General features: G+C 41.2%; 1 protein-coding gene across 7 annotated transcripts in view; it reads right to left on the bottom strand.

Moving 5' to 3' along the window:
* LOC147011722 (mechanosensitive cation channel TMEM63B-like) overlaps window positions 1–15,983 on the bottom strand; it is a 192,780-nt gene that overhangs the window by 91,445 nt on the left and 85,352 nt on the right. For all 7 annotated transcript variants that reach the window (XM_085856923.1, XM_085856924.1, XM_085856926.1 and 4 more), the window contains one exon: window positions 10,815–10,894. In XM_085856923.1, the coding sequence (XP_085713049.1) occupies window positions 10,815–10,894 (80 nt within the window). The remainder of the gene's footprint in view (window positions 1–10,814; window positions 10,895–15,983) is intronic.

The raw sequence follows: 15,983 nt of genomic DNA, 5'->3' as shown, positions 1-15,983 counted from the left end.
CACCATGCAATTCAAACACCTCACCAGCAGGTAATTCAAAACACCTCACCACCACGTAATTCAAAACACCTCACCACCACGTAATTCAAAACACCTCACCACCACGTAATTCAAAACACCTCACCACCACGTAATTCAAAACACCTCACCACCAGGTAATTCAAAACACCTCACCACCATTTCATTCAAAACTCCTCACCATGTAATTCAAAACACCTCACCACCACGTAATTCAAAACACCTCACCACCACGTAATTCAAAACCCCTCACCACCATGTAATTCAAAACACCTCACCACCATGTAATTCAAAACACCTCACCACCACGTAATTCAAAACACCTCACCACCACGTAATTCAAAACACCTCACCACCACGTAATTCAAAACACCTCACCACCACGTAATTCAAAACACCTCACCACCACGTAATTCAAAACACCTCACCACCATGTAATTCAAAACACCTCACCACCACATGTAATTCAAAACACCTCACCACCACGTAATTCAAAACACCTCACCAGCATGTAATTCAAAACACCTCACCACCACGTAATTCAAAACACCTCACCACCACGTAATTCAAAACACCTCACCACCACGTAATTCAAAACACCTCACCACCACGTAATTCAAAACACCTCACCACCACGTAATTCAAAACACCTCACCACCATGTAATTCAAAACACCTCACCACCACGTAATTCAAAACACCTCACCACCACGTAATTCAAAACTTCTCACCATGTAATTCAAAACACCTCACCACCACGTAATTCAAAACACCTCACCACCGCGTAATTCAAAACCCCTCACCACCACGTAATTCAAAACACCTCACCACCACGTAATTCAAAACACCTCACCACCATCTAATTCAAAACACCTCACCCATCTAATTCAAAACACCTCACCACCACGTAATTCAAAACACCTCACCACCACGTAATTCAAAACACCTCACCACCATGTAATTCAAAACACCTCACCACCATTCAAAACACCTCACCACCACGTAATTCAAAACACCTCACCACCATGTAATTCAAAACACCTCACCACCACGTAATTCAAAACACCTCACCACCACGTAATTCAAAACACCTCACCACCAGGTAATTCAAAACACCTCACCACCACGTAATTCAAAACACCTCACCACCACGTAATTCAAAACACCTCACCACCACGTAATTCAAAACACCTCACCACCACGTAATTCAAAACACCTCACCACGTAATTCAAAACACCTCACCACCACGTAATTCAAAACACCTCACCACGTAATTCAAAACACCTCACCACCAGTAATTCAAAACACCTCACCACCACGTAATTCAAAACACCACCACCACGTAATTCAAAACACCTCACCACCACGTAATTCAAAACACCTCACCACCACGTAATTCAAAACACCTCACCACCATTCAAAACACCTCACCACCACGTAATTCAAAACACCTCATGTAATTCAAAACACCTCACCACCACGTAATTCAAAACACCCATTCAAAACACCTCACCATGTAATTCAAAACACCTCACCATGTAATTCAAAACACCTCACCATGTAATTCAAAACACCTCACCACCACGTAATTCAAAACACCTCACCACCATGTAATTCAAAACACCTCACCACCAGGTAATTCAAAACACCTCACCACCACGTAATTCAAAACACCTCACCACCATGTAATTCAAAACACCTCACCAGCAGGTAATTCAAAACACCTCAGCACCACGTAATTCAAAACTCCTCACCAGCAGGTTATTCAAAACACCTCACCACCACGTAATTCAAAACACCTCACCACCACGTAATTCAAAACACCTCACCACCATTTCATTCAAAACTCCTCACCATGTAATTCAAAACACCTCACCACCACGTAATTCAAAACACCTCACCATGCAATTCAAAACACCTCACCAGCAGGTAATTCAAAACACCTCACCAGCAGGTAAATCAAAACACCTCACCACCATGTAATTCAAAACACCTCACCACCACATAATTCAAAACACCTCACCACCACGTAATTCAAAACAACTCACCACCATGTAAATAAAAACACCTCACCAGCAGGAAAATCAAAACACCTCACCACCATTCAAAACACCTCACCACCACGTAATTCAAAACACCTCACCAGCAGGTAATTCAAAACACCTCACCACCACGTAATTCAAAACACCTCACCACCACGTAATTCAAAACACCTCACCACCATTTCATTCAAAACTCCTCACCATGTAATTCAAAACACCTCACCATATAATTCAAAATACCTCACCATGTAATTCAAAACACCTCACCACCACGTAATTCAAAACACCTCACCATGCAATTCAAAACACCTCACCAGCAGGTAATTCAAAACACCTCACCACCACGTAATTCAAAACACCTCACCACCACGTAAATAAAAACACCTCACCACCACGTAATTCAAAACACCTCACCACCACGTAATTCAAAACACCTCACCAGCAGGTAATTCAAAACACCTCACCATGTAATTCAAAACACCTCACCATGTAATTCAAAACACCTCACCACCACGTAATTCAAAACACCTCACCATGTAATTCAAAACACCTCACCACCATGTAATTCAAAACACCTCACCACCACATAATTCAAAACACCTCACCACCACGTAATTCAAAACAACTCACCACCATGTAAATAAAAACACCTCACCAGCAGGTAATTCAAAACACCTCACCACCACGTAATTCAAAACACCTCACCACCACGTAAATAAAAACACCTCACCACCACGTAATTCAAAACACCTCACCACCACGTAATTCAAAACACCTCACCATGGAATTCAAAACACCTCACCAGCAGGTAATTCAAAACACCTCACCACCACCTAATTCAAAACACCTCACCACCACGTAAATAAAAACACCTCACCACCACGTAATTCAAAACAACTCACCACCACGTAATTCAAAACACCTCACCAGCAGGTAATTCAAAACACCTCACCACCATTTCATTCAAAACTCCTCACCATCTAATTCAAAACACCTCACCATGTAATTCAAAACACCTCACCATGTAATTCAAAACACCTCACCACCACGTAATTCAAAACACCTCACCATGCAATTCAAAACACCTCACCAGCAGGTAATTCAAAACACCTCACCACCACGTAATTCAAAACACCTCACCACCATGTAAATAAAAACACCTCACCACCACGTAATTCAAAACACCTCACCATGCAATTCAAAACACCTCACCAGCAGGTAATTCAAAACACCTCACCACCACGTAAATAAAAACACCTCACCACCACGTAATTCAAAACACCTCACCACCACATAATTCAAAACACCTCACCAGCAGGTAATTCAAAACACCTCACCACCATTTCATTCAAAACTCCTCACCATGTAATTCAAAACACCTCACCATGTAATTCAAAACACCTCACCACCACGTAATTCAAAACACCTCACCATGTAATTCAAAACACCTCACCACCACGTAATTCAAAACATCTCACCAGCAGGTAATTCAAAACACCTCACCACCATGTAATTCAAAACACCTCACCACCACATTATTCAAAACACCTCACCACCACGTAATTCAAAACAACTCACCACCACGTAATTCAAAACACCTCACCAGCAGGTAATTCAAAACACCTCACCACCACGTAATTCAAAACACCTCACCAGCAGGTAATTCAAAACACCTCACCAGCAGGTAATTCAAAACACCTCACCACCACGTAATTCAAAACACCTCACCAGCAGGTAATTCAAAACACACCACCACGTAATTCAAAACACCTCACCACCACGTAATTCAAAACACCTCACCACCACGTAATTCAAAACACCTCACCACCATGTAATTCAAAACACCTCACCACCACGTAAATAAAAACACCTCACCACCACGTAATTCAAAACACCTCACCACCAATTAATTCAAAACACCTCACCACCACATAATTTAAAACACCTCACCACCACATAATTCAAAACACCTCACCAGCACGTAATTCAAAACACCTCACCACCACGTAATTCAAAACACCTCACCACCATGTAATTCAAAACACCTCACCACCTCGTAATTCAAAACACCTCACCACCACGTAATTCAAAACACCTCACCACGTAATTCAAAACACCTCACCAACATGTAATTCAAAACACCTCACCACCACGTAATTCAAAACACCTCACCACCACGTAATTCAAAACACCTCACCACCACGTAATTCAAAACACCTCACCACCACGTAATTCAAGACACCCCACCACCACGTAATTCAAAACACCTCACCACCATGTAATTCAAAACACCTCACCACCACGTAATTCAAAACACCTCACCACCATGAAATTCAAAACACCTCACCACCACGTAATTCAAAACATCTCACCACCACGTTATTCAAAACACCTCACCACCACGTAATTCAAAACACCTCACCACCACGTAATTCAAAACACCTCACCACCACGTAATTCAAAACACCTCACCACCACGTAATTCAAAACACCTCACCACCACGTAATTCAAAACACCTTACCACCACGTAATTCAAAACACCTTACCACCACGTAATTCAAAACACCTCACCACCACGTTATTCAAAACACCTCACCAGTAGGTAATTCAAAACATCTCACCACCATGTAATTCAAAACACCTCACCACCAAGTAATTCAAAACACCTCACCACCACGTAATTCAAAACACCTCACCACCATTTCATTCAAAACTCCTCACCATGTAATTCAAAACACCTCACCATGTAATTCAAAACACCTCACCATGTCATTCAAAACACCTCACCACCAGGTAATTCAAAACACCTCACCATGCAATTCAAAACACCTCACCAGCAGGTAATTCAAAACACCTCACCACCACGTAATTCAAAACACCTCACCACCACGTAAGTAAAACACCTCACCACCACGTAATTCAAAACACCTCACCACCACATAATTCAAAACACTTCACCAGCACGTAATTCAAAACACCTCACCACCATTTCATTCAAAACTCCTCACCATGTAATTCAAAACACCTCACCATGTAATTCAAAACACCTCACCACCACGTAATTCAAAACACCTCACCATGTACTTCAAAACACCTCACCACCACATAATTCAAAACACCTCACCACCACGTAATTCAAAACAACTCACCACCATGTAAATAAAAACACCTCACCACCACGTAATTCAAAACACCTCACCACCATTTCATTCAAAACTCCTCACCATGTAATTCAAAACACCTCACCATGTAATTCAAAACACCTCACCATGTAATTCAAAACACCTCACCATGTAATTCAAAACACCTCACCACCACGTAATTCAAAACACCTCACCAGCAGGTAATTCAAAACACCTCACCACCACGTAATTCAAAACACCTCACCACCACGTAATTCAAAACACCTCACCACCATTTCATTCAAAACTCCTCACCATGTAATTCAAAACACCTCACCATGTAATTCAAAACACCTCACCACCACGTAATTCAAAACACCTCACCATGGAATTCAAAACACCTCACCAGCAGGTAATTCAAAACACCTCACCACCACGTAATTCAAAACACCTCACCAGCAGGTAATTCAAAACACCTCACCACCATTTCATTCAAAACTCCTCACCATGTAATTCAAAACACCTCACCATGTAATTCAAAACACCTCACCATGTAATTCAAAACACCTCACCACCACGTAATTCAAAACACCTCACCATGTAATTCAAAACACCTCACCACCACGTAATTCAAAACATCTCACCAGCAGGTAAATCAAAACACCTCACCACCATGTAATTCAAAACACCTCACCACCACATAATTCAAAACACCTCACCACCACGTAATTCAAAACAACTCACCACCATGTAAATAAAAACACCTCACCAGCAGGTAATTCAAAACACCTCACCACCACGTAATTCAAAACACCTCACCAGCAGGTAATTCAAAACACCTCACCACCACGTAATTCAAAACACCTCACCACCACGTAATTCAAAACCCCTCACCACCATTTCATTCAAAACTCCTCACCATGTAATTCAAAACACCTCACCATATAATTCAAAACACCTCACCATGTAATTCAAAACACCTCACCACCACGTAATTCAAAACACCTCACCATGCAATTCAAAACACCTCACCAGCAGGTAATTCAAAACACCTCACCACCACGTAATTCAAAACACCTCACCACCACGTAAATAAAAACACCTCACCACCACGTAATTCAAAACACCTCACCACCACGTAATTCAAAACACCTCACCAGCAGGTAATTCAAAACACCTCACCATCATTTCATTCAAAACTCCTCACCATGTAATTCAAAACACCTCACCATGTAATTCAAAACACCTCACCATGTAATTCAAAACACCTCACCACCACGTAATTCAAAACACCTCACCATGTAATTCAAAACACCTCACCACCACGTAATTCAAAACATCTCACCAGCAGGTAATTCAAAACACCTCACCACCATGTAATTCAAAACACCTCACCACCACATAATTCAAAACACCTCACCACCACGTAATTCAAAACAACTCACCACCATGTAAATAAAAACACCTCACCAGCAGGTAATTCAAAACACCTCACCACCACGTAATTCAAAACACCTCATCACCACGTAAATAAAAACACCTCACCACCACGTAATTCAAAACACCTCACCACCACATAATTCAAAACACCTCACCATGGAATTCAAAACACCTCACCAGCAGGTAATTCAAAACACCTCACCACCACGTAATTCAAAACACCTCACCACCACGTAAATAAAAACACCTCACCACCACGTAATTCAAAACACCTCACCACCACGTAATTCAAAACACCTCACCAGCAGGTAATTCAAAACACCTCACCACCATTTCATTCAAAACTCCTCACCATCTAATTCAAAACACCTCACCATGTAATTCAAAACACCTCACCATGTAATTCAAAACACCTCACCACCACGTAATTCAAAACACCTCAGCATGCAATTCAAAGCCACTCAGCAGCAGGTAATTCAAGACAGTTCACCAGCACGTGATTCAAAACACCTCACCACCATGTAAATAAAAACACCTCACCACCACGTAATTCAAAACACCTCACCATGCAATTCAAAACACCTCACCAGCAGGTAATTCAAAACACCTCACCACCACGTAAATAAAAACACCTCACCACAACGTAATTCAAAACACCTCACCACCACATAATTCAAAACACCTCACCAGCAGGTAATTCAAAACACCTCACCACCATTTCATTCAAAACTCCTCACCATGTAATTCAAAACACCTCACCATGTAATTCAAAACACCTCACCACCACGTAATTCAAAACACCTCACCATGTAATTCAAAACACCTCACCACCACGTAATTCAAAACATCTCACCAGCAGGTAATTCAAAACACCTCACCACCACATTATTCAAAACACCTCACCACCACATTATTCAAAACACCTCACCATGTAATTCAAAACACCTCACCACCACGTAATTCAAAACATCTCACCACCATGTAATTCAAAACACCTCACCACCACATTATTCAAAACACCTCACCACCACGTAATTCAAAACAACTCACCACCACGTAATTCAAAACACCTCACCAGCAGGTAATTCAAAACACCTCACCACCACGTAATTCAAAACACCTCACCACCACGTAATTCAAAACACCTCACCAGCAGGTAATTCAAAACACCTCACCACCATGTAATTCAAAACACCTCACCAGCAGGTAATTCAAAACACCTCACCACCACGTAATTCAAAACACCTCACCAGCAGGTAATTCAAAACACCTCACCACCACGTAATTCAAAACACCTCACCACCACGTAATTCAAAACACCTCACCAGCAGGTAATTCAAAACACCTCACCACCATGTAATTCAAAACACCTCACCAGCAGGTAATTCAAAACACCTCACCACCACGTAATTCAAAACACCTCACCACCATTTCATTCAAAACTCCTCACCATCTAATTCAAAACACCTCACCATGTAATTCAAAACACCTCACCATGTAATTCAAAACACCTCACCACCACGTAATTCAAAACACCTCACCACCACGTAATTCAAAACACCTCACCACCATGTAATTCAAAACACCTCACCACCACATAGTTCAAAACACCTCACCACCACGTAATTCAAAACAACTCACCACCATGTAAATAAAAACACCTCACCAGCAGGTAATTCAAAACACCTCACCACCACGTAATTCAAAACACCTCACCACCATGTAATTCAAAACACCTCACCACCACGTAATTCAAAACACCTCACCACCACATAATTCAAAACAACTCACCACCATGTAAATAAAAACACCTCACCAGCAGGTAATTCAAAACACCTCACCACCACGTAATTCAAAACACCTCACCAGCAGGTAATTCAAAACACCTCACCACCACGTAATTCAAAACACCTCACCAGCAGGTAATTCAAAACACCTCACCACCACGTAATTCAAAACACCTCACCACCACGTAATTAAAAACACCTCAACAGGAGCCCAACACCCCGATTTGGCCTTATCTGGTGAGCAGGCCAGGCCTGGATTCGTATGCTGGATCTTGTAAAAAGCCAGCTGGAGCACACCGTGGACCTTCCGCTCTTGTGCCGTCGACCTTATGGGGGCTGCACACGCTGAGGCTGCGTGCATGGGCAGTGCAACAAAAGGACGCCGCCACAATTTTGCCACGCTGCATGCTCGAGCTGGGTGCTCGAATCGGTTGACATCGGCTTGTTACGAGCCGCATTCGTGCCTTTGACACTTTTCCTCTTGTCCATGAGGCATCACGAAGTACTCTCTCTTGTCTGCATGTCTTATCTGCATGCTGTCCATGTCTTTTCTGCATGTTCTCTAAGGTTTATCTCGCTGGAGTTCCCTTTGAAACCTGTAGATCCCTAGTTAAGAACGGGTTATAGATTAATTATTACATTGTTGTGAATGCTTTGCTTGTGTTATGTTCCCCGATGTGGCCCCAATAAATCTGGCTGAGTTATACGAGATTTGCTGCCTTGAATTTATTCGTGCCGCGCCGAGGAACGATCCGCTCGATTTGGATATAAAACCAAAATGGTTACAGACTGGTAGACTCCGCTCGGTCTCTGACAAATCCAGTCTCTAACCAGGGTCTATTCCCCCAACTGGCAAGGCACGGGTGTACGTTGGTATCGTGATCCGTGGCGCGTAACCTGAGACCTGTGCTGAGCCAGCCGGCGTTATAACCCTGGAGATGGCGGTGCTGTTCAGTGACACCGAATCTTCAACATTTGGCTGTCAAGAGTCGGGTGCGAATCCCGCCACTGCCAAATCCTTAACAATATCCCCAATGGTCCAAAAATTATTCATCCAAACTGCATCTTTCAGCAAGATAATGATCCAAAACACTCAGCTGGAAAAATTAAAACTTATTTGCAAAAGAAAGACGAAACTGAAGTCTTCAACACTTGTAGGCCCTCTCAAATGCAGATCTCAATATTATTGAAGCTGTATGGGACTATTTGGACAAATAAAATGTAAAAAAAAAAAAAAGAATCCCAGCAACTTATATAATCTTTGGAAGGTCTTGGAAGAAGTGTGGAACACCATTCCATCAGAGTTTATAACAAAATTATTTCAAAGTGTCCCAAGAAGAATTTCAAAGATTTTGAAGGAAAGGGTGTGCAGACTCTATTAGTTCATTCCAAGGTACATTGTGTATAAACTTGGTCACTTGAATAAGGATTAAATTTTTCATAAAGATGTATTTGTATTTAACACAAAGTTTTCGGTTCCCCGATGCATCGGAGTAGAAAAATGCAAAATGTCTACGACTTCTGCACAGCGGTGTCTGTACAGTCAGTATATGTACACACACAATATACCTGGATATAAACAAATAGTGAGTGTTTGGCCCATCATTACCATGTTGCACTCTTGACTGAATTTTTCATGCAGGTGTAAAACTTCCATTTGTGGGATCACATGTATTTTTTCTGGGTGTGTCTTCCTCATGCCCATCCTTTCTCCAAGAGTCCCTTTTCCCTGCAGTTGCTGTGCTTCCCCTCCTTTCCATTGTGTTCAAGTATTTATGACTTTGCTTATTTATTAATTAATATCAGCTAATGACAATCTTCTTCATGCTTTACAAACACACACACACACACACACACACACACGCACACCTTTGTGTGCAGCCTTTGTGGCTGCTGGTTGCATCAACGGTTTGGGACGCAGCTATGCCACTGTTGCAGTGCCCCTATTACCAGTACACTGGTGCTCATTTTGCCAACCTTAGAGGGATGACAGGCTGAGTAAATCCTCCCTGGTGTTGATTCAGCGGCCAACGGGGCTCAAACTCAGAACCCTAGGATCTCAAGCCAGCCACCCGAACCGCCAAAGCAATGCCAGGCTTCATGCTTTACTGAAGTCTAAATAACCCGATCTTGATTGGGTGACCAAACTTGTACTTTATACAGTATATCTCTGTACTTCCTTCACCGAAATTCCCTCATAATCCTTCCTTTCCTTTTCTTCAGCCAACCCACCACCATTATTTTTCTCTATTTCATCCATCTCCCGAAATTTTGTATATGTAATAGGTATACGACCCCAACAGCACTGAAATTTGAGTAGCAATGTGAATATTATTGTTAAAGTGTGACTATATAATACTTGTTTTGCTAAATTAATGGCAATTGCTTCCAGGCCTTTACCTACCGATCATTGTCATTAAGTAAGGCCAGACGTCCATAATCCCAGGCCACCTTCCGTAGAATAGAGAAGACAAGTAGTAACCCCTGGATAGACACACAGTTCAATGGAAGGCAGAGGAGGAGGAGGAGAGAGATAAGAGTTGTGGGAGGGCAGCGGGGTGGGGGGCACAAGAGACAGTAAGATTAAAGAAGTTCCAAACCTCAAATATTTTGCATGCCAAAGAACCAATTATCTAAATGAGACCACATGATTCTTTAAGGAACTTTGATGTACAAATTACCAAAATACAATCACCCGAAGTCAGGTTTATTTTCCGATGGCAGCCTGTTTAAAGTAAAGCAGTGACAAGGGACCACGTTAGGTAAAAAGGAAGAGCAGTTTTGTGAAATTGCATGGATCCTGTTTACTTGGAAACTCTGAGGTCCCGATTAAACAAAGTCGTATGTGTTTAAGAGCCCTGAACACAACTCTTTCTGCAATGCTCAAAGGTCCCTGCAGGATCTCATGGTGAGTACAAAGATGCAATCGATTTTGTCAAGCACGAGGTCAGAAAGGTGAGACAGGGTTCAGTAAAATAAAAACTTGAGAAACAATAAGAGAATAAATACACTCTTTTTTTCCTTCAAAATTGTTATAATTGTATTATGATGACTGTTTTCAAGTCTTGGGCAAACCACACTTCCAAGTTGGCCTCCAAAGTCAGTCGCTGACTGGGCATCCTCCGTCGTTCAATGTATTTCCTTGTCACACCTGAACTCTTGTCCACAAACAAGGCCTTCGTCTGCAGATTCATGGAATACTGCTCTCCCCTCTGGGCTAGCTCCCCAGCATCACACCTTGCTCAGCTTGATGCCGTGGAAACCAAGGCCTTCATGATCATTGGAATCTCCCACGATGAAGTTCTCTAACTATATGGTTCTCCAACTTTCACATCGCAGACAGGTCATCTCTGTTTTCTCCTGCCTCCTTTCTGGTCTCTCTGTCTTCTCCCACATCCTTTCTGGACTCTCTGTCTTCTCCCGCATCGTTTCTGGTCTCTCTGTCTTCTCCTCCCTCCTTTCTGGTCTCTCTGTCTTCTCCTGCCTCCTTTCTGATCTTGCACCCTCTGCTCTCTCTCTGTGCTCTGCCCCCTCCCCCAAGTTTTCTGCAGGGTGCAGACAGTCTGCTGGTAACCCTATTCCAGTGAAACTCCCAAAATCCAGAATCACCACTCACCTCCACTCATTTGTTCTTCTTTTTTTCCAGCATGTGAAAGCAACTTCCTCAATCTCTTCCATCTCACTTTCCCTCAAAGGTCTTCAAGACCATAATCTGTTCACCACCATAATTAGATCATCCCCAATCCACAATCTTTTCCAGCCCCATTAACCCTCCCAAAATGCACCGCTTTCCAAATTTCCAATTTTTCCTTCCTGAGAGTTTGCAGCTATATCCATATTGTTCTCCCCATGCATCTTCCTTAAGGCCCAGTCACACCTTGACGTTTTAGCCAGCTTATGCCGATTTTTGGAAAATTTGTGTAAAACGCTGGTACATGTCGAATACGTTATGGGTACGTTTTGTATATGTTAAGACCACGCTGAAAAACACTGCCATAAGTGGTAGTACGCTGGTTTTAAACGTTGAACTTTTGGGTTTTCCTCAAATTTTTTAATGCTTGAAATTTTACGACGTATGCCGGCGTATGACTCGCATGTTCCACTACGCTGGCCATAAGTTGTAGGCACGTTATAAGATCGTTGACACACGTTGAAACACGTTACTTGTAAGTTACTCATAAGTCGAAACACGTCGAGGTAATGTTTAGCGTACCCGAAACTTATTTCTTACCTATGAGTAACGTTTTGTAAGCACGCTACACGAACGTTGTTCACACTTTGCAACACGTTACTTGAAAGTACTACTACTACTACTACTACTACTACTACCAACATCGACATCACTAAATTCTCTTGAACTACTACTACTGCTACTACTACTGCTACTACTCCTACTAACATTGACATCACTAAATTCTCTCGAACTACTACTACTACCAACATCGACATCACTAAATTCTCTCGAACCACTACTACTGCTACTACTACTTCTACTACTAACATCGACATCACTAAATTCTCTCGAACTACAACTACTACTACTACTACTACTACTACTGCTACTGCTACTGACATTGACATATACTCAACATGGAGTCTGGAACACTGACGGGTTCCTCTTGTGAAGCCCATTTGTATATACCAATTCCCCTAAACGCTGCCAAATCGCCATTATACGGTAGCTGTAAGTTAGAAACACGTTCAGTAAGTTCTGTGGTCGTCCGGAAGACGTCAATCAAATTCGTCTACATATGCCAATGTGTGTTTGAGATACGTTACACATAGGCTCAAAGCACGCTACTAATAGGTTCAAAGCACGTTACTCGTAGGTTAAAAATTAAGTTTCGGGAATGCTAAACATTATCTCGATGTGTTTCGACTTATGAGTAACTTACAAGTAACGTGTGGCCGACGTGTGTAAACGATTGCGGAGCGTGCCGAGAACTTATGCCAACGTATGCGGAACTTGTGAGCCAAACGTCGAGTACGTCGTAAAATTTTCAGCATGCTTGAAATTTCATGATGTACTAGACGTACCACGTAATATGCCAGCGTACTTCATTGTTTTTCATCATGCTCCTAACGTATACACAACTTACCCATACCGTATTCGACGTGTCCCAGCGTTTTAGACACATTTTTCATAGGTCGGCATATGCTGGCTAAATCGTCAAGGTGTGACTGCGTGGTTGACACTTCCAATTTTCAGGAGGTTATGATTTAAATTGGCGTGCAGCAGCTTTTTAACAGAGAACGCCACGAGTTCATCGGCGATGCGTGCAGCGCGCTATGACTAAGTTAAACTATCGTTGGGCGTAGGTTGTGAACGCCGACAACAGGCTAAGCATTTGTTGGTATAAGTTATCTTTAACACAACGAAACGTTCTGTGCCCGTTACTAATACGTTATGCATACGACCAACACGTTATGAATAAGACCAAAACTTAAAAAAAACTCAAAACTTCAACGTACGCCAACGTTTTACGTGCATTTTTATACGTTGCCATTCCTGGCTAAAACGTCAAGGTGTGACTGGGCCTTTTCATCCCTTATTTCTCCAAGTCTCCCTCTATTTTGTCCCCCATCTCTGCAGTTAGTGTTTCCCACTCCCTCCCCCTCTTTATACTGTTCGTTTCATCGAGTCAGGTGGCTTAGAGACAATTTTTCACTTTATGGGGACAGACCGGATAAAAGCACCAAATTTTTTCCACTTGTTCCTTGATGCATTAGTTATGATATTTTGGTAGGACCCATCTAATCAGAGCATGCTGAGGATATTTAATCAGCTAATTTGTCAGTCTGTCTGTCTGCCCATCAGCTCAGCCATTTTTCTTGCGATTCAAATGGTTACTGCCCTGAAAGAACATAACTAAGAACATCTATCTTATAGTAAATTTGTATATTACCACATGGTATGACTATTGTAATCTCAGATAACCTTAACCTATATTTATGGCCAAAACTAGGTCAAATTGTGATAATTTATATATTTTATTACTATTCATTTATCGAATTTTGATGGTTATTTCTCGATAACCCATTTAACTATTCAGTTTATATATATATATATATATATATATATATATATATATATATATATATATATATATATATATATATATATATATATATATATATATGAATGTTTGCGATAAAGTAATTATATTCGGTGCATATAACAGGATTATCAACACTGTAGAAGTCTGTCACATGGTGACCCTCAAGGTAATTGTGGGAGGGCTTCAGCGATCGGTGCTACAGGATTTTTGCTGGGAATTTCCTGTCAGAAAGTGTGTTTTCCTGATACTACTGTTACATAGGACTACAATGGGTTTTGCTGTGAAGATTTGGATGTTTGATCAGGGAATTATAATACAATTTCTACTTAAAAGCCTTTGAACATTTTATAGAATATGATGTAGATACCACACAATATCCTTCACCACCATAACAGATGACAGGGATGAGTTAGCTGGATTGCTGCTGTCTTTAACAATAGTAATTCCTGTTGACATCATCAGGCCATGTCCTAGAATTATTACATCAGGTCATGATCTATATTCCTATATAAGAGCTGAGCATTAAACTATTAAAGGAATGACCAACAGTGCAGGCCTCATGATTTAGAAAGTGTATGTATCCGGGGAATGTATCCATATTCTCATCCCAAATGGTTACTTTGTAATGTGAAACAAAACAGTCAGAGCATACTGAAAAGCCTATAGAACTATACGATGTGTTTTGGGTGGCAACTATCCTAATATGTATCTGATTAAAAAAAAAATTCTATGAAAAGCTCAGAAAATTCCCTTTCAGCCCATGGCTTCCCATCTGGACCACCCTACCCATTTCCTCTAATGCGTGTAATGAACTGGTGAAGTGTGGGTGCAAGAGCAAGAATGGTTGCAGTGCCAGGTGTGCCTGCAAAAAGGTCCAGTGGAGATGTACTGAACTTTTCAGCTGTACATGTCAAAAGTAGGGAATATGCTATCAATATGTTTATTCCTGTTCTCCAAGAACAATAGGAGGTGTCATTTATATCATCATATGGGACATTGGTTGAGACCAGGCTTAGTGAACTAGATTTGTTGCCCTCCAGTGAGCCACTGCAGACCCGGATACTATGTTTGTCACAATGATCACTCCAATACTGCATACATGTATATCTAGATATGGAGTACATTTGGTTGTTTACGAGATTCAAAGTGGGAAAGAACATTACATGTATAATGGTATGTTATAAAGTAAATAAATAAATAAATAAATAAATAAAACATTTCATGTGATTTTACAAATGAGATATAATATTTTTTCAGAAGATCAACTATTTTAAAGAAATTTATGTAAGAATACAAAATATCTTATCATTCATTCTGTGTGCATATTTGACACAATATGGCATAATACACTAAAATTGTATATAATGGTGTCTTATAGCTTCGATCACACGAGTCCTACCAAAAAATGAAAGTTTATACATCAAGCTAGTAACACATAAAAATTGATGCTTTTATCTGGTATGTCCCCATCAAGTTGCTAAATGTTTTTAAGGGAGCAATGAACCATCATGCAA

This window comes from Eptatretus burgeri, chromosome 15, assembly GCF_056783735.1.
Source record: "Eptatretus burgeri isolate ZD-2024b chromosome 15, Ebu_testis_v1, whole genome shotgun sequence".
Classification (NCBI taxonomy): domain Eukaryota; kingdom Metazoa; phylum Chordata; class Myxini; order Myxiniformes; family Myxinidae; genus Eptatretus; species Eptatretus burgeri.
Note: the sequence above shows the minus strand (reverse complement) of the source record. Positions and strands in the feature narration are given on the sequence as shown.